The sequence below is a fragment of the Sturnira hondurensis genome, unplaced genomic scaffold (genome assembly GCF_014824575.4).
Source record: "Sturnira hondurensis isolate 20B ecotype Veracruz unplaced genomic scaffold, ASM1482457v3 Scaffold0021143, whole genome shotgun sequence".
NCBI lineage: Eukaryota > Metazoa > Chordata > Mammalia > Chiroptera > Phyllostomidae > Sturnira > Sturnira hondurensis.
This window is the reverse complement of record NW_028093774.1, coordinates 15947231-15968424: the sequence shown is the minus strand read 5'-3', so window position 1 is coordinate 15968424 and position 21194 is coordinate 15947231. Positions and strand designations below refer to the sequence as shown.

The window sequence follows — 21194 nt, the reverse complement described above, 5'->3', positions numbered from 1 at the left end:
GGTTTGAAATCAGGGGAGGAAGGTGGGGACGGGGTTGGGGGGAGTTCTGGGGGGGACATTCAGACAATCACACTTGAACAACAATAAAATAATAATCAAAAAAATGAAAAAAACCTAGTTTTTGCCTAACACACTCTTCTTGGTATTCTGATTCTTCTATGGCACAGGTGGCAAACACAAGGCCTGAGGGCCGAATCCCACCCTCCACCTTGTTTTATCCGGCCTGGGACCTTGTTTCGACCTGGTGGCAGCACCAAGCTCTCGCTTAACTGTTAAGGAGGAGTTACATTTATACAGCCCTAAAATTGCAGTTGGCCCTTTGAAGGCAACCGCAAGGCTGATGTGGGCCCCTGTGAAAATGAGTTTGGCACCCTGTTCTATGGGATCTCTGTACCTGTCAGTGTCTTTGAGCTCTTTGTAACTCTGAATTGTAGATAACAATGGCAATGAAAACAATTCTTGTTTGTAGACACACACATAAATTTTGTCTAGGGAGATCCAGTTGACTTTCCACCTCTACTATGAAAAAGCCAGCTTTGCATCTATGTTAAATTCCTCAGTGCATAGATAGGTATGTGTGGTTCATTGTTCTGTTCAGTCATTTATAACATCTTACTCAGTCTCTCATTAATTAACAAGTTAAACTCATTTGTCATGAGCCCATTTTTGAACTTGTAGGAGTCATGATTTCATGAATTTACACTTTAAAAGCATCCTTTTAACAAACTCTTTGTTCATTACTACCTTCCAAGTTTGTACACTATGGAGTGACTTTCCTGGCTCTTGCTACCCCACACTACAGATTCTTCACATTTCAGAGATGCTTCGAGGCCCCTATAACTAATCTAATCATGTCCTCAAACTACAAAATCTATTATTTTTCACAAAGAACCTACACTGCCATGATGTCTTAATTTTACAATTATTTTTATTTATAATGGCTTATACAATATGTATTACCTGCTTTATTCATGTGCCACAGTGTATTTTTATCTTACATCATTAATTTATTTACGTGTAAGTAACTTCTCTTCTAAACTAAAGTGTAAGCTCCTGGAGAGAGCTAGTCACAGTTGAGTTTTCCTCCTCTTCAGTGACAATGCGCCTCTTTACACAGCGCCCAATAAACATCCACCGTGAGTCCCATTCATGGCCCATGACCTGGGCTCTCCCCAGATTTTTTTCAGGCTATCGCTTAGCTTTATTTGGGGAATCACCTGCTATATTTTGGGTGAAGGTGGTTTCTTCTTAGCAAAATCCACACTAAACTTTAATGAAAACTGTTAGTTTCTGTGAAATACCCCATAAAGTACAGTGCTGATCAGAAATGCTAGGAAGGAAAAGGAATATATTAATCTACTTCTGGGAGATTTTCCCCCTAACTAACGGACTTGTACATACTGGTACTGTACAAACCTATATCCCTAGGTGCCCTTATGTACCCCTCTTATGTGAGGGTCAGACATGTTCAATTCAGGATTCATCATTTCATGCTACAGATATTTATTGTCCACTACACAGAAACTTTTGTCAGGCCCTGGGAAGCATTTGTAAGTAATCTGTCATTTTTAATCCAAGAAGCTTACCTGCTAGTGAAGGAGGAAAGGGACAAGTGGAGGAAGAGGAGGAAAAATGGACACAAGGTTATGACCTGAGCATTCACATAACTGGTGACAAGACCAATCAGGGAATCAGAGTGCTCATTACAATGAAAAGACCATCTATAATCTATTATAACTACTGAACTTTTAAAATCGATCTAGTGCAAATACTAATGAAACAATGGAATGCCAGACTTTTGCAGACTCCAGTCACCATAATATACACCCCCCATCCAGTGCCTTGTGTAGACCACCAACATTTTCTTAAGGTTTAAGTCCTAAGTCCTGAAGGAATAATAGATGATCCTGAGATCACTTTCCACATACCTGATCTTATGAATTGTAAAATATTTTACCAGCTGAGCAGTCACCAATGCACATAAAGTCAAAGGACTTCATAATATTTGAGCATTAACATTATTACTTGAGCACATTCATTTTTATGGTTTTACTTAATTACTTCAAATTAAATCCATCTTGAGAAAATTGCCACTATAAAAATCCTATTCCGTTTAATCGATTTTTTTTTCATGATGACTTTTTATTTTTACCTTTATTCCTAAAGGAATCCTTAGAATAAGGTATTTATAATTCTACTTCACAGTAGTTTTAGTAAAGAGATTATATAAATAAAAAAAGACTAACAAGTACTAATGAATGTTATAGGCTTTTTGTTATTGTTGATATAATTTTCAGCCTCATGTGGCATATTGGTATAGCTAAAATGTTTAAATAAGAAACAATAAACAATCACATAGTGATAACGATAAGCTAACATTTGGTTGGTCCTAAATACTTTCACATATACTTTCTCTCTTAATTCTCACAATCTAATATAATAAGTTTACTTAAAATCATGTTTACAGATGAAGAAATCAAGGGACAAACGATCTTGCTAAAATGTTTTATAAGTGGCATTTTGTGTGCTGAGCTTAAGTCCTCAAAATCAGAATTTCTGTTCTTGTTCATGCTTTTAAAAAGAGCATTTAGTTCATAAGCCAAATCCTGTTGGCAAGACACTCCCTAAGGTTAAGTAAAATATATGTGGAGGAACACTAAACATTTTATTCCCCTACAATGTCATCATGCTGAAACTGAGAAGGTCAGTGTACTTTCCAAATGGCCCAGTTAAATCTAAGGGAATAGATTATTTACCCACGAGGGTCTGGATACTGTCAATCAAAGTCACTTGTTTACACAGGACTGAAATGTGCTAAATTAGCATCTTTCCACTCCTCACGCTCACAAAATAAATATTTCATTCTTCATTAGCCTTATTGTTTAAAAGTTTCTCATTTTCTCCTGTTCATTAAATATATAAAAAGATAAAATAAAAATCACCACTAGACCCAAGACACTCTTAATATTTTTGTGTCTTTTCTTAAAGCCTTTTTTTCACACAAAATATGTATATTTAATACTTGCACCATACTCCCCATTATACATTTATATACCACTAGTTCCCCTCACATAACAGCATGGTAACATTCACTTTTTAAAAATATGACTTTTTATTGCTGAATAATATTTCATCATAAAGTGGTACCATAATTTGTTTAACTAGTCTTTCAATTCACATGGCTTTTACTATAAAAATGTTTCTTTATAAAAGTAGTACACAATTTTAAAAACAGAATAAACGAAGCCACAGCCCTAATTCTTGTCTAACAAGTCACTTTTATGAGTTTTCCTCATTCTCTTGTATTCTTTTCTCACATATTTTTCATTTCATGTTGTCATGAAAGTACACGTGATTTTACATATTGAATTTGTTTCCACTTAACCTTGTATTATGTGCCTTTTCCATAACTGTTGTGGCAAACTGGGTGGAAACTCCACACCACATCTAACCATGATTCTACGGTCCAACAAAAAGCCATGTCCCCTTTTTGCTCTAAAGTCATCTAAAATACGTCATTTTTCAGTTAATACTACAAGTGTGTAGTCTTTACATCCATGTACTTAAAAATATTTCTTAATACTAGATTCCTGCAAGTAAGATTATTGAGAAAAAAGCTGACCAGTTTTTCTCATTATTTTTTGTACTAGTAAAATATTAAAGTTGAAGATCTGGACTCCAAAATATAACTGACATCCTGATCTCGGTTTTGTATCAGCCAGTCCTTTCAGTGAATGAGAAATACAGAAACAAATATACAAGGTATTGATTATATTTAAACTGATTATATTTTCCATAAATTAGTATAGCATGGCATCATCAGAAGAAAGAAAGCAGTGGTCACTTACATCTGCACATTTTTGATAAAAATATTTTTTTCCTTTTAAAAGTCTATATCCACATACTGTTCACATATAATTTAGCTTATTTTACCCTTTGAATCCCAGATGTAGTTTTAGAAACGCCCCCTGGAACTGTGTCCTGTGGAGAGTGCTCTGAAACCCACTCAGGACACGGCAGTAATTCTGATTAAAGGACAAAGAAAATGCCCAACTTACCGTTTCTAACACATTCACACGGTCCTGCAAATAAAGCATAGCATATAATTATAAAAACAAAGCCATTAAATAATTTCAAGCTTACATAATAGATTTCCTTTTTATTCTGTAAGTAATAACTTATTTTTAAGATATAAAAAAATAAAAATTCAGAATGATCTCTACAATAGAAATTAACACAAAAGCATCACTATACCTTTTCTCATCTATTTAAGAGTTAGGACTACCGGGTTTAATTTGACAGCAAATACCATAAATTCATATATAATTATAAGATGAAATAGATTTTACCACTTTTGCATTGGCAAATTTATTTACTACTTAAGAATATATAATATTAGTTACATTTAAATACATAAGCCATAAATAGACAATAGTAGTGATATGAACAGTGAGATGTTTGACCTCATAGGAAGGTAAAATTCAGACATAAGGAGAAAAAAAGAATACTTTATCAAATAAAATTAATAAAGAAATTGTTCTTTAAAACAAAGCAAGAAAGATAAGGGAAAAATATATGTTACATGCAACCAATCCAGACAGGCCTTCAGGGCTAAGAAGATTTTACAGAAATATTGGTCTTTAAGAGGGTAACTGAGACTAATGGTTAAAAAGATAAAGAATCAAGAAAACGTTTGCATTCTGCATCCAGCAGCTGTATTCTCAACTCTTCTCAGAGCTGACAGCTACAGGCAGGGAGTTTTCACCACAGGTAGAAGGCTGAATCTGAGCAGGAAGAGAATCAGGATTTAAGACAGTGGACAGCCATCCTTTCTAGGAGGCGCAAGGCCACTTTTCTTCCTTTTCTTTCACTTTAAGCAGTTGGATGAGGTATGTAAAATCTTTTTTTTCTGTTTAGTTGTTTACTCAAATTAATCATTTAGTCCTACGAGGAAAAGGGGCAGGTATGGTACAGAGAGCCACTTAGATCAGGGGTCTTGTGGCTCCACCAGGACCACCACAGACCCACCACGCTCGGGTGGGTGGCCCACATCACCATTCCCTCGGCCTCACCAAACACAGCTCCCAGCCTCATTCTGAGGACTTCTGCAACCCAGCCTCCGAGCCTCAAACTGAGAGACTTGAGTTGCACATTTCTACCCTTAAACATTTGGCTATGTGGGCACAAGTTAAATGAACAAATTACGCAAAATCAGCGCACAGCAGATGGTTTTTAGCAATATACTCTGTTTAACTACATTTGGTTGGCACACTTGAGAGGACCTCACCCTCGAACACAGAGTTTCCTGAAGTAACTGCTATTTTGCTGGTGACCTGTGTGCTGTCACATTCGAGTGCTTCATGATAAATGCACCTAATGTCTCAAGTAGGCTTTGATACGTTGTTGCCAGGCATCTTATTCACAGTGTGTCTGGGACAAAACCATTTGGCAACACTTTATCATTCTTGGCAGACTGAACAGAACCTCATTAGATGCCTCAAGGAGACAGAAACAGCCTCTGTGCCACGTCACATTTATATGAACCATGTTAGAAGGCTCAATATTTTCACAGCCACTGTTTAAGCCTTAAGTTTTTCCCATAACATGTATTTATGGGCACATATTATTAGAGATTTGCATATTTTAAAAAGCACATATGTAGTTGGTATGTAACAAGTAATTTCATATGATGTGAAAGCAGAATTGAGTTAAAATGTCTAAATTCATAATTCAGTGTTTGGCAAAAATAAACTTGAATATTTGTTATAGGATTTTAAAAGAAACATGTATTGTCATGAATTACACATTTTTATCCTCATGAAATTCATGTGCTGAAACCCCCAGTGTGATGGCATTGGAACATGTGGCCTTTGGAAGGTAATTAGGTCATAAGGACAGAGCCCTCAAGACGGAACTAGTGCCCTTATAAGACACATGAAAACACTTGCTGCTTTTTCTGCTCTCTGACATGTAAGGGCATAAGGAGAAGATGGCCTTCTCTAAGAACCAAATCTGCCAGCACCTTGATCTTGGACTTTCCAGCCTCCAGAACTGTAAGAAATAAATAAGTGTTTGCTGTTCAAGTCACCCAGTCAGTGGCACTACAATTTGTCACAGCAGTCCAAGCTGACTAGGAAGACCTGTGCCTGGTCTGTAAGACTGTTCAGAAATCTTCAAAAAACCTCCATTTTGTTAAATTATAAAGATCAATAAATGATTTTGATATTGATACAATTTACTTACATCTGTTTGTCTATAACCTACTTCATTCTCAATTGATAAATAATTATTTTGATGCAATTTACTTATGTCTATAACTGACTTCATTCCAATATGGTACTAAGACAGCTTTCCAGAAAAAAGTACATTTTCAGAAAAACAAAATTCAGAAAATAGAAACATTCAGTTTACTAACCTAAATTTAAATAATCCAATTTGCCAATCAACAACTAACAGGATAGCAGCCATTGCAGTCAATTAGTGAGCTCTGTCTAAATGTACTTTTTTGGTCTTATAGACTATAAGTAAAAAGAACCTACACCTAGTCTTTATAAACTTATTAATTTTCTTTAAAATTTTAAGAAATATATTTTTAATTTAAATGTTTATAGCCAATTTCCTTTTTGGCAGACAATATTGACTATTATAATTCTGTACGTAAAAGAATTAGGCTACTGCACATCCTTATTCTCAAATAAAATATCTGCATACTTTCTCTCATGTTCTTATTATTACAATAGAGGTAACTTAAGCCAATTCTATGCCATTAATACAATCCATAACAGTGCCAGTGTATGTCCTAGAATTGACATGTAATTATAGCAGAATAAATTCTACTCTCCTTAACCTCTCCCACGCTTACTAGAACTGCAGTTGGAGTGTTTGGTGGTTGAAGTCTAATCTCCATTTCTACAGATTTGCTCGTCAAGCTCAAATCAACCTTCTGGTTAACACTTTCCCAGCTCCTCCTTCACAAACACCCCTCAGCTCAAGCTTGGCCCCTGAAAAGGACTGTTAGGACTCTGATAGTGGGGGTAGCAGGTGGGAAGGGTAAGATGCCTCCAGAAGTAACAAAGACACTCTCACTATAACCATGATGTTCCAGGTGGGCTCAGTAAGGCAGTGGCTCTTATTTTTGTAGTCATGGACTTTGAGAGTTCCACGAAACTCCATCTTCTCACCGGGACCGTACATTACCCACAACACACACATAATCTGCACACACTTTTAGGGGAATTGCAGACTCTCTGAAGCCCACCTGTGGGCCTTCAAGTCCTTTTACTCTAAATAAGATGTGAAATGAGATGTAGGAATATTATGCAAATAAATTATTTTATTAAAGCAAATCTATTTTTCCTGTATGAAACATTTCTAGATGAATAATAGCAAAACCAAGGGAAAAACACCAATCAGGAGTGGAAGGGGCAACAAGGTCCGAAATTTCCTTCAAGTATTTTGGAAAAAAAATTTCTTGGGGAAAACACCTGTCTCCTTGCTATTGCTTTTTTTTGTGGTTGGATATTATTCTCTTTTCCACTTCTGTTTAGTTCTAAGGAAGGAAAAGTCTAACAAACACATAAAATAGCAACAATCATTTTACTGTTTACTCTTAAAGATGATACGTGAAGTCACTGCATTGTCACTGAGTCATAACGGAGCCAGCTGGTCTCACCAAAATGAACATCACCCGTATTTCTAAGGGAAAGCAATGCTGCTACACTTAACATTTTGTGTCTACTGGACAGATCGAGTGGGGGAAGCCTATAGCATATTCACTATAAAAATATGTATTCTATTAAAAAATTCTTTAAAATATATTTTAACTTTTTATGATGAGGTTAGTAACTTGCCTTGAGCTATATATATTCCTTTGCTACTTGGTCATAACAGAGTGTACACTGGAATTTATAACTGGACAAAGGCAAATTCATTAGTATTATTGGAAATGGGCAAAAATGTGTAAGCTAAGTTAGGATACGGGCACTAAATGGATCTCTGGTATCTGAATCTCTGATCATTAACAGTTTATTTGATCCAGCTGAGCCAATCAATTAGCCACATTGATTCACGCAACCCATTTAAGCCATGAATTGGAGGCCTAATAGGTCTAAATTATCAGAGTTCTTCTGTCTTTGGTAAGTATACTTGAACAAGTCCAGTGGCTTCATTTTATCACAATAATGTAGCATTTTCCAAGAATACTTTAAATATATCCATTAGCACATTAAAAAAAACACGATACTAACATAAAAATATACCAACCGTTTCTATCCCTTCCAAGGCTAAGAAGCTTTAAGAGTACCGTATAGAAGGATTTTGACAACTTCTCTAACACTGAAGGCTTATGACAGGCAGATAATTTTAAAAAAGAAACACACACACTGGGGACTCCCTCCCACCATGGCTATAAAAGCACAAAGCCTCTCTTTTGGAAGAACGATCCACTTGGCTTCTTCCAGAGAGACCGCTGCATGGCATTTCCCCTGTCAGTGCTAACTCTGTTTCATCAACACTCACATTTTACCTGCTACTTCCTACACAAACGATATAAAATGAAATGCAAATACGTACCTTTTCTTCTTGACACATTTCCACACGGCAATCCATTACACTTAACAAACTACCAATCATTTTTTAATAAATAAAAGAGCTAGAAATAATTTCAAATGTATTCCTTTCCAAACTTCAAGATATTAAAAGAAAGAAAAGGCTTTTACTAACCACCACAGAAAAAGATCAGTGTTTGGTGATTTAAAGCAAAGGAAAACAAAATAGAGACAAAAATCACAAACAGTCTCAACATCATCACATCAAAAATATATAGACTATATCATAAGTTGGCTTTGAATTACCAATGAATAAGCAATCTATACATAAAATCGTATTTGATCTATTAAAAGTCAGACCAAGTAAATCTGTACTGGTGAGAAACTTTAGGGCGGGTGCCGTTGGACAGCTGGCCAGGGTTTCCCAGTCCCCCAGGGTTTGAGTTAGCCATCAGCAAGTACTGGGTGTCCGTCTTTGTAAACTCATCTCATGTGCTGCTTATAAGCCCTTTTCAAATAATCTACCTAAGGATCCAAAATAACAAAACAAATATTAAAAAGGAAACCACAGCAAGGCATCAAGATTTTGTCTAAAATGTTGTCTGTTTAAAAAGATGCAACACTTCCTTGCACAGAAGCCAGTAATGTTCTTTGCTATTTTCCACCCAGAAAGTAGAAAATCAGAAGCAAGAACTATCACCAGACTTAAGAACTGAGTCAGAGTGTGTGCTCCACACTTCTGCCTGTTTGCTCATCCACTACTACTGCCATAACAGAACCCAGAGGCACTCAGCTGTTTGGTCTCTCTGCTATGTTCCCAGGTTGGCATTTGTGGTTTGCGATCTTGTTTGTTATGAGGCCATTACTGACCATTATACTTCGGTTTGACACCATTCAGGAAAGGCCGACTTTGCACTGACACCGAAGTGGGATGAGTACCTGGGCTCGTAGGGTGGGAATGCAAGTGGGGTGGAAGAGAAAGATATGCAAATACGGCTCTGTTGCTTTATTCCAAGAGATTTCATGCTGGAAAATGCAGCCAGAAGTACTTTAAGTACAGGTTTTGCTGAAAGTCCCTTCAAACAGTTCCTGTCAACTGCATGAAATACCAAAAAAAACTCAGATTCACCCTTTCTGTTTCAGGCCACAAAGCAATGCAATGAGGTGTAATTTTTTTCCTTGAAAACAAAGAATTGCTTTGAGATTCTTTGAAGCACAAATGCAATGTGATGCATAGGCAGGGGCCTATAGGATAAAACTACAAACCAAATGAAGGGCAGAAGACACAGGATTAATTACCTTACCCTTGGAAGTGGTTTCAGTTCCACAATGAAACTGCTGGAACCAGGTATCAAGATTTCAGTGAATGACATCTGGACTGGAGAACAACTAAAATGTATTTGCAGGTAATATAAAGGCTATGATGGTGGTTAGGGACAGTGAAAATGACAATCAACGTAGTTTTAAAGATTGACTGTCCCTCAAGAGAGATGTAGGAACTGGAGCTGAGTAGTAGGGGGAGAAAGCCAATAGCCTAGAAGCCAGCACAGCCTGTGACTTTTTTCAAGGATTTACATTTTAAGAAATAAAGTACATGTCTCCCGTCGTGAGGTTAGTCATATATCAGCTGAAGGTGCTCTGAACTCTTATGCAAATCACAGTGCAGTGGTGATTAAGGCATAATTTATGAGTAGGTTCATGTCATACAGAACTTGTGGAAACAACAGGGTGTGCTTTTTTTCAGGGTGTGCAGGACTGTCACCAAATAGAGCTGGTCTAAGGAGACTCCCTGAGGCTGACATTTCCTTTGTTGCCCTCAAGGGCAAATAGCTCCCGGGATTCCAGGGGACCAACGTCCACAAGGAAACCTACACAACCATAGAACCCGACGGCCCCAGCTCCTTCCTCCTGAATATTTGAATCACAGCTCTTGATTGCTGGCTGTCATGCATGTCACACAGTTGAGTCATTAAATGGTACAGGCACTCAGTCCGCATCTGGAATTAAACCGCTTACCTTTGAGCAATTTCAATAATCCACATCCTAATTTAGATGCAGAGTCAGTTACTCAATTCTTCTCAGGAATTGAGCACAAGTAACATTATATTAGAGACTCTCACTCCCATTCCCATATTCCTTCTGTGGGCTTCTGACTACAGGTACCTCTCACTGTTCTATGCTAAAGAGAGAGGCTATTGATAAGGATAATTGAGACATAAGCAGATAGTTTTAAATAATATATTTGGCTGATGAGTTAAGTTTTTCTTATTTCCTACTTTAGTTTGACTATGATCAGAGCTATTTTTAATCTCCATTTCTTAATATACAAACACAGGTAGAAAGGGAAAGGTAGATGAGGGATTTAAAACAAACCTTAGGTTATCTATACTCTGAAAATCAGTGGTGATTATTAATATATAAGAAAACTGAGGAAAAACCCAACAAACTTAGTTTTTTGTTGCACTTCTGGAAAGCATGTCTGAAGGCTGACTTACAGTAAATGACTTACTAAGATACAGTGAATGTATTTTGACTATTAGTTTTAAATATCCTAAATATTTCTACCTATGAAATACTTAACTGCTTTTTCTTCCATTCGAGCTTCACTCTGATTTTTCATTGCAATCTGACTAGCATCTTCCCAAGGTGAAATGTTAAATCGTAGCTTTGGCTGTTTGAGAGAGATGCGAGTAAAGAAAAAGAGTTGGAAAGCTCTACTATCTTAAAATCATTGAAAGCACTATAAATAGTAATAACTATAAAGATAACACTGATAGGACCATAATACTTTCAAAAATTTTAATACTTGCATTTGGAAAAATATCATATACACTTTAAAAATTTTATTGATTGATTTTAGAGAGAGGTAAAGGAGAGAGAGAGAGACCAACTTGTTATCCACTTATTTATTAATTCATCGGTTGATTCTTGTATGTGCCCTGACTGGGGATTGAACCTACAACCCTGGTGTATTGGGGCAATGCTCTAACCAACTGAGCTACCTAGTCAGGGCTCATGCTGTACTTTTAAAACATTCCCCCAAATAATGGGGGAATGTTTTAAAAGTACCCAACCCAACCCTTACCCAACTTAAAGTCATGAATTTTAGGAAAACCATTACTTGAAATTTAAAACAGTTTGCTCCTTAGGATTACAAATAAAGAATAGTGATTTAGTTCAAAGCATCCTCAATTGTCTTGTTTCCAAAATCATTCCTAGAAAGCACTGATCCTGAATTCCAAAGTCTATAAAATGAAAGAATAAATAAGCTAAGATCTTGTTAGGCACACCTGTGCAGTTTCAGCCAGCAATGAAATCTCCTTTTAACACTGACAACCTTACCTGCGGATAATGAAGCACTGATGTGTATGATTTTAAAAGTTCAGAAAGGTCTAATTACTCAAAATTACACTTTCCTTCCACATGCAAAATTATTAAAATTCTACCAGTGCAAATTTATTTTTTGAGGAAGAACTCAAAAGTGTATTCTTTGCCCACATTCCAGTTAATTTTTTAAAAGGCAAACATCTGTGAGATCAATAACCATTAAACTAGTTCATTCCAAGGCTGGGGTCAGCGAAGTAGGACACTGGGTCAAGTCCAGCCCACTGACTGTTTTTATAGGTCCATGAGCTACGAAGAGTTTTTACTTTTTTTATTGGGTTGGCCACAAGTTTCGTTAGATTTTTCCGTACAATGGCTCTAGAAGTGCTTAGTTGCCTTTAACTTCAATTGAAACAATTTCGTTAGATTGTATTGGGGTAGCTGTCATATCAGTATACACTTAAAAAACTTATCAAAATTTATGAATTTTTGTGTGGCCATTTTAATATTGAAAATGGAAGAAAACACGACATTTTGGGGTATTGTGCTTTATGATTTCAAGAAAGGTAATAATGCAACTGAAATGCAAAAGATTTGTGCAAGGTATGGAGAAGGTGCTGTGACTGACCGAACATATCAAAAGTGGTTTCCAAAGTTTCTTGGTACTACTGACATTTTGTCAAATAATTCCTTGCTGTGGGGCTGTCTTATGCATTGGAAGATGGTTAGCAGCACCCCTGGCTTTGACCCACAAGACTAGAAGCCAATAGCAGGATAAAGCCAACACACTCAAAATATCCAAATCAATAAATTTATTGGTACAAATGAGAAATGTGTCTTTATTTTACAGAAAAAACTAAACAGACTTTTTGGCCAACCCAATACTTGGCTGAAAATAATATCAAAGTAAGAATACCATTTCATGACATGTAAAAATTACATGAAATTCAAATTTCAGTTTCCATAAATAAAGTAGTATTGGAACCTAGCCCATTCCTCTGTTTATATATGGTCTACAGCTGCTTTTATTCTATAATGGTGGAATGGAATTGTTGTAAGGTAGTAAGTACATTGCCTGTAAGATGGAAAAGATTTAGACTCTGCCCTGTACAGCAGAATGACCACCCTCTGTTCAAGGGTGTCCATATCCTTTAAACACATATACGGAGATAGATAAAGACACTGCAGTGCAGGGTCGGGGCAGAGATTTACTTTAGACAGGTGGGTCAGGTTAAGTTCCTACAAAGAGTTGACATTTGAGCTGAAAAAAGTACGAAATGAGCCCTTATGGAAAGACCTACAGGAAAAGCACGAGAAGGAGCAGTGCACTCAAAGCTCCTGGAACGCTAGAGGGTTCATTTAATTTCAGGAACAAAGGGACTGCTATTAATGAAAACATCCATTTAAATGACCAGTATCGTAAAAAGCAACATTATTTATTGAGAGGTAATTATTTGCCAAAAATTGTATTGGGTGATTTCACATATGTTCTCATTTAATGCTAACAAAAAGTCTCAGTAGGCGAACATTATTAATTCTGTTCACTTCAAGTCAAAGAAACAGACCCAAGATATTAAATGTATTGAGTTCCACACTGTGATTTAATGTTGGAGTTTAGACTATAATCCAGGACCACCTGAATTAAAGAAGTCTATACTAACTCTCAAAAACAAATTAAAGGTCACCTTTTAACATATATACATATATATTTAATAGCTCCTTGAAATGAAGCTAATGGAAATACCAGAGCTAACAGTGTAGTTTTATGAGCAAATACACAATAAATGCCTTTTTATTACCATTGGGGCTATTTTTTATGTGTGTGCATGTGTGTGTGTGCGTGTGTGTGTGTGGTGGAGATTAGGGGACAGACTGGAAAACTGCTCTGGAGCCTCTTTCTCAAAAGCACACATGCCAGAACCGCATTCCAGAATTTTATTTTCAACAGATGTCAGTTATCAGTATAACAAAACACAATAAAATTTAATGTTCAAATAAAAACCATTATTGGTACATATTTTTATATTTACTTACTATATAATAAAAGGGATTATATTCCTGCCATCTGTCTTTCTTAAGGAAGTGGCGAGTCCTTCTTACTCCCGGGTCTGATGAAGAACACACAGTCAATGCCACAGGGAACGGCCAGGAGAAAGGACAAAGGGCAGCTGAGACCTGAACCAACGAGCTGTGCTGTTCTGCAGGGTAATGGCACCACCGTGCCCCTCCCTCCAGTCTTTCAGATCTGGCTGCAGGAGTTTAGATTCGTCACTGGCTCATAAATGGCCTCTTTCCCCACGCCTGTTCCATTTGTCACAAATTTGTTAGTTCTTTCGAACGGTGAAATGAGAACTTAGGATTTCAATTAAAAACACAATGTACTAAAGACATGGAGTCTCTTCTAGGTAATATTTTTCTATTTCATTTTATGGGCAAATATAGAAATAATGTTAACAGATAGTTAATGTCATTTATTAGCATCCTAATAAGCCTTCATCTTTCTAATGGTAAACGTTAAACTTCAAACACATTAAATTTAGAATAGTAAGTGTAATGTAGGTATTCTAGAAAAGAAAAGCACTTCAGAATCAATTTTTTAAAACAAAAGAATCGCTGATCATGATAAACAGACAAAAGTATAAGAAGAGATGCTTATTAGTCATTCTTGCAGTTCACTTTGGTTTTATCACTTTTTGTACAATTTAAAATTTATGCAAACATTTTCAATGTTGCCTTTAATTTTTGCCAGAATATTTTGAACCTGGTTTAAAACTGAAATTGAAGAAGCCCGAGGAGGGCTTTAATAACAACTTTCTTCGGTCTGTTTATTTAAAACATGATGAATAAGCAAAAAGAAAAGGTGCAGAATGGAAAAAGAAAAATGATCCCTCTCCTTCCTAGAAGTGCGAGAGATTACTGGATTGCTCCTAATCTCGCACCAGGAATTAAAATCCTCCTCATATGCCAAGGGCCAAATACATATTTACATGACAGTGTCCCCGTTGCTGTGTGTATGAAAGCTTGGAGCCCAAGGGTTTATAGTAGTGTCAAAGTTACAGAAAGGCAGTAAGAAGTTTCACTGATTTTAAGTTCCCAGCATTGCCTTATTTAAGGCATTTACTAACAACTATTTCATTTTTTATGGTCTCTTTTCTGAGGAGATGGGGGGTCAGTTGGTATTTTATCACACTAAGTGCTTGCTTTGTTTGCTAAAAGATCATTTTTGTAGAAAAAAAGGAATAAATTAAAAGAAAGAAAGACCAGGAACCTAAACAAACAGAGTGTAGACACCCAGTTCTCCACAAGCCAGCTCATGAGGCATTAAGTACAGTGGTACAGAGGCCAGATTCTGATGCAGATCCGAGCCTGGCCACTGACTGGCTGCACAAGTGATGGGCCTCAGTAATTTCTTTATCTGTACAATGAGAATACCAATATCTACCATATAGAATTGTTGTAACAATAGGCAGATGACCTACATTTAGAATCTTAGGCATGGTGCATGACACAAAACTCCCTGCTCATTAGCCAATAATATCATTCTTTAACAAGTCAGAGGGTTTTTCTTTTTCTTCTCCTTTGAGGGACAGACCATCATCCTTTGGGGCCAATTTGGCCCCATCTTGACAGGAGTTAAGAAGAGTGCTAAACAAGCATTTGTCAATAGAGTGAACCGTGATCTCAGTGAGTTTTCAAGGCTCCAGCACAGGGAACTGTCTACAGCATTTCTCTACATTCTGGAAAATCAGCCAGAGGCGGGGATGGGTGATAGCCCTGAAGTGAGAACTTTAACTTCTTCCACTGATGTTCTATTCATGATTCAAACCTTGGAGATTTGTTTTATGAGTGAATGGAAGTCAATAATACAGAATGTATTATTAATGAGCATTTATTTCTAAATTTGTTGCACAAAACTGTTTCGTTACTTAAAATATTGCTCTTCACAACTGTCAGTGTTACCAGGAGGTGGAAGAGAAAATGGAGAACACGATGTTATGGCCAGATGTCTGTAAGCCCCCCAAATTCATAGGCTGAAATCCTACCCCCTGACAGATGGCATTAGGAGGTAGGAACTTTTGGGAGTTATTAGGTCATCAGGGTTGAACCCTCACAAAAGGAACTTGGGGTGTTCTCTCTGTTCTCTGCCATGTAAGGACAGAGCAAGAAGATGGCTATCTGTGAATCAGGAAAGTGGGTCCTCACCACCTACTAAATTTACAAATATGAATACATTTGCCTTGACCTTGGATTTCTCAGCCTCTAGGTGGACTTCTCAACCTCTTGAACTCTGAGGAATAAATGTTTCTAGTTTAAGCTACCCAGTCTAAGGTATTTTTTGTTGTAGCAGCCTGAATGAACTAAGACCCACAGTTATCGGTACAAAGTTTAAGGTCAATCTGGGAATGTGATGGGACAAAAACAAGCAGATGACACACTACAGAAAATAGTTTTGACGTGATCACTTAATCTGCAACCCACAGTGGACTCACGGAGACACGGCAAAACTCTCAGATAAGCTCAACACTGCAAAACATCATGACATGATTAGATCATTCTCATTTTTCACAAGAAAATGCAAGCTGCTCTTCACATTAGTCCCGGTGCCCAGGGAGCCCAGAACTCTGACTCTGACAAAGGCACCAAGGGGCATTTTATGGAAATGGGGCTTTTCATGGCGTCAGCTGCAAAGGGGCTGGTGTGCAGAGAGAGATAAAATAATTTCCCTCCTTGGGGGAGCAATTTAAAAAATCTATAACACATACTTGGTTCATTTTCACTACCGAGTGTTTTAAACTTTCTGTCACTGAATAAAATTTGGGCCTTTGAGCTCAAAGACTACACTATGTCTTTGCATTTTTAAATGTTTCCAAATGGCATCTATTCTTTCAGAGGCTTTTTAAAAAGCTGGACTCAAGGAGACAGCTCAACCCTGAACACGTGTGTTTTCCTTCCCTCTGGACAAACAGAACTGGCCACGTTTTTATGTTTTTATCTTCAAAAGAAAATGATCTAGTCGATCAACTTCCATACATTCAGACACATGAATACTTCACTTGTGGGGCTTTCTATTTCCCAGTTTAATTCTGTCATAAATTTGGAATTATAATTAAGTTGCAAATTTCAGGTGAAATAGGGCCATAAAATTTAATGACCATGGGCATTTCAAGTGGAATCTATTTTACTGAGCTTGGTTGCCTGCTCTCCCGAGGTTTCCTGACGCAGTAAACGGGAGTGTGCCAATCTCAATGGTTGAAGCCCTGCGGACCCTAACAAACTTCTGAAGTTTCATCTCTTTTGAGACCTCACACTGAATATAAGTCTTAGTAAGCCTCCTCACCTTTTGACAAAATAGACATTTTAATGAACCATTAAGTCACCACTCCCTGACAGTGGCAAAGGGTTGCCCAACCCTCCCATCCTCCATAATCACCCATGTTTTGTTTTATTTATGTTATTGTTCAGAACAGTTAAAAAAGAGAAACACATACACAGTGATTTGCCTACGTTCTGAGGAATGCATTTTGGGATGAATAAGTAGGTATGCATTACATTTTGACATTTGGGTTTCTAGAATTATCTAAGTTTGATTATAAATCTTGTGAGTCATCCTCAGAATAAAAAGAATACTGAATTTACCTTTTAGTTTAACAAAACCTTTAATCGTCAGTTCCAATTTATCAACTTATTTAAACTAGGACTTAGAAAATGTACTTTAGTATTTCCCAAGAGAATCAGAATTTCTGTGGAAATTTAAGAACTGCTTTAACATCTTCTAAGGACCTGGTGTTTGGATACAGTACCCACTTCACCCTCATGTTCCCTCTGAAAGTAACTCAGGGGCTCTTAGCTGCCCTGTCCTGGCATTTCTCCTCACAGTCTCTAAAATCTCCAAACCACGATGGGATCTGAAACTATAGGTTATGGGCATTCTACAGTCAGGCAGATGTGATTGACAGCAAAGCCACGGAAATTACCCGTCTGGTCTGTCACTAGCCCAGCTCATCACACGGTTGGCTTCCAGGAGAATTGGCCATCCACTGGGACTATTGAGATGTTAACGTACTCTGCTGTCAGCCTCAGCTGTCAGCCTCTGCCAGGGCGATTTATTTGCCCATGTTAGTTTTTTGTCTTTGGTGGTTTTTCTTGTCTAGTTAATCTCCAAAGATGTGTCTGCCAACTCCACACTAGAATTCTTTTCCAATTATAATACCCTTATATTAATATTTATTAGACTTGTTCCAAGAGAACTGAGAAATTTGAGTTCTATTTTTTTTTCTAAAAAACAACATACCACCCCATGCTGGCAACGCCATGGTTGCTGACACAAAGTAGCGGCCGAGAAAAAGGTTATCTCCTCCATTCTGCTCTTCCAAATGCTTTTGTCTAAGCGCTATTTAGGTGACAAAAGCAAAATCAAACACCTGCCCTCCACTCCCAAAACACTGCCCCAAAATAAATAAAATCCTTTAAATGGCTGGGTCCAGACTCTTTTAAAAGCTATCTGGGAGAGAAATTAAACATAATTATGGGTCATCTGAAAACAACATGTTTATAATGTCATTTAATATCCTTCATGGGCATAGCTTCTGGAATGTCTTAGAGAAAAATATATTACTTTTTAAAAAACCATAAAACCACTTTTTAATTAAACAAATAATTCATTTCTAGTGAAAATACTGACACTAAATGAAGTGGTCAGAAATATTTGTGACATTTAGATAATCAATCCTACAGTTAAAATGCTTCCTTTTTCCTCTTAAAAGTAAGCAATTGTTACTTAAATGTAGCCCATATAATCAATTTAATTACTGCCACACTGGGACATTATCATTATGGTTAGTAGTTATCCAAAGATGTAACAATTCCATAGCTGACCTTAAAACCATGGTTGCCCATGAAAGAGAGGGAGAGTAAGAGAGGAGAGACTAAAGCCGGAGAGGGGCTGGGAAGGAGGGAAGAAGGGGCTCCAAGAGGGCAGGGGTGGTTCCTGCTTTCTCCCCGGGGGTAGCACCAGCCACACCTGGAACACAGTAGATGCAAGGAAATCCTCAGCGCGGGGAATCGGTATTTACAGAGAGAGGTGCTGCCAAGCACTGAAGTTTGCACACTTCTTATCCAAGTTAATCCTCTCCTATGAAGTCTGTGTTATTTTGTCCCCAATTAATAGACACAGTTACTGCCTCAAAGTGACTTAAAGATGGCCTAGTAAAAGAGGAAAATGAAAAAGAAAAACTGCACTCATAATCATCTAGTTTTATCTCGTTTAAAACAAAAGGAAGAGCGAGAGGACTGTAAGTTACATGAGAGAAGGGTCATGTACATTTCCCCGAAAGCTACTCTTTTTAGTTAGTGACTGTCTTAAGTAGCACATTGAGGCTTTTCTTTGCAGATATCCTTCACTGAAAGGATCACACTTGATTTGCATTCTGGGAAATCACAAAACAACAGTGGGAAAAGGCAAGTAATCAATGAGCAGTAGTTTGGTAATTTTAAATGAAAACAGAAAGCAACAGCAGCACCTACCACTATCAGCCATCATTAGCAAGGTGTCAGTCACTGAGTACTTTTCAACTAAATTGAGAAAAAACCAATTACCTTTTATATAATTTAAAATGTTTCAGCTGACCTCCAGAGGATTAAAGATGGGATCTGCTCCTCCAGTGTACCTCAAACCCACACACAAATGAGGCTCTTCCTGCACCATACATTTCTAGTCAAAGACAACGTTTTGTTTTTAAGAAGAGTAGCAAGCAGAATATAACTGCAAATGAATGTCACATAACACACACACACAGACAAAAGAAACAGAGTTAGACAATGCTAAGCTCCAGGGAAGAATCTTGGGAATTCCCAGCTGCACTGTGCAAATCACCTCCTAGTAGGTTTGATTCCATTGTGTGTGATTCCCGAAAGATTAAAAAACCGGTCCTCTCTGCCACCTGCCCCCGTTAGCATTTTTTTAAAAGATTTTATTTATTTATCTTCAGAGGGGAAGGGAAGGAGAGAGGGAGAGAATACCAATGTATGGTTGCCTCTCATGGGTCCCCAGCTGGGAACCAGCCTGCAACCCAGGCATGTGCCCTGACTGGGAATCGAACCGTGATCCTCTGGTTCACAAGCCCGCACTCAATCCACTGAGCTACATAAGCCAAGGCTCCCCTTTACCATTTTAACCTCTTCCATTTCCACTACTTGCACTCCTGCCACATTGCTCACTCCTTGACCTTGTATTTCAATACACTCACAGGGGAAAGGTGAAGAGGGCTGGACAAAGAGAAGAGGGAGTGAGATGTGTGTGTGCACAGGAATGATAGACTTGGAAGTCGTCCCCCAGATTTTTAAACAAAAAATAAACTCTGGGACAGAGATGGTTGTTCTTCTAACACGCAGACCTTCGAGAGAACCAGGAATAAATACTACACTGGTACGGTAGCATCTATTTGCTCACTTAGTCAACAGAAATTTACTGAGTCCCTACCAAGGTGAGGCACTGAGCTGCGTGGTGGGTCTTTGGGAAAATGAAAGACCTGAGAGTTGCCTCATAGGTATGATAGGAAATTATAACCCATCATACGGTAAACTTTTATTTTAAAACCTAAACCCCTTAGCTAAGTGAATTCAGGGATTTAACGAACATTTATTCTGTTGTATTATTTTCCTCTTGAAATATTCTCGGCTAAGCTTTACAGCGCTATGCTCCCCTGAAATTATTTTCCTTACACCTTAGACTTCTTTGCAGGATTTTGATCCTTAGCCTGCCACTTACGTGTTGGTGTTCCCTGGAGTCTCCATCAGTTTGTTCTGCGTGTTTCCCTGGGAGCCCTCATTGCTCCTATGACTTGTGGTATCACGTATGTGACGTGAAAACCAGATCTAATGACACCAAACTCAGCACAGCCAGTTCAAACTCTTCTCAGCTCATACATAAACCCCCTCTCAACACTGATACCTGATGTTTCAAGGCACCCAAACTCAAAATATAAATTAAACTAATCAACTTCTCCTTATTTTACTGAATAGCAGCCATCCTTGAAGTTTCCCAATCAAGAAACCTAAAAGTCATTAACTCTTTCCTTTTTACTTCCTAACAACCAATCTCAACGTTCTATAGATTTTTATACCCTAAAACACCTTAAGAAGTCACCCACTCATCTTCATGCTCTTTTATTACTCAGTCCAGGTCGCTACCAGTCCACGTGAACCTTCTCACAAACATCTGCTTGGTTGGGCCTCCTGATTTCAATGTCGCCTGCCCCCACTGATTTTACAGCCAGTCATACATTAAAAATGAAAATGTGATTACATGTTACCCTCGTTTCAAAC

At 37.6% G+C, this 21194-nt stretch overlaps 1 protein-coding gene across 10 annotated transcripts in view; it reads right to left on the bottom strand.

The window, feature by feature from the left end:
• Positions 1 to 21194, bottom strand: part of CEP128 (centrosomal protein 128) — a 363215-nt gene that overhangs the window by 52568 nt on the left and 289453 nt on the right. For 7 of the 10 annotated variants that reach the window (XM_037031444.1, XM_037031446.1, XM_037031449.1 and 4 more), the window contains 2 exons: positions 11128 to 11217; positions 4059 to 4082 (listed from right to left, as the gene is read on the bottom strand). In XM_037031444.1, the coding sequence (XP_036887339.1) occupies positions 4059 to 4082; positions 11128 to 11217 (114 nt within the window). The remainder of the gene's footprint in view (positions 1 to 4058; positions 4083 to 11127; positions 11218 to 21194) is intronic. The other 3 variants (XM_037031448.1, XM_037031450.1, XM_037031451.1) reach the window with 1 other exon arrangement.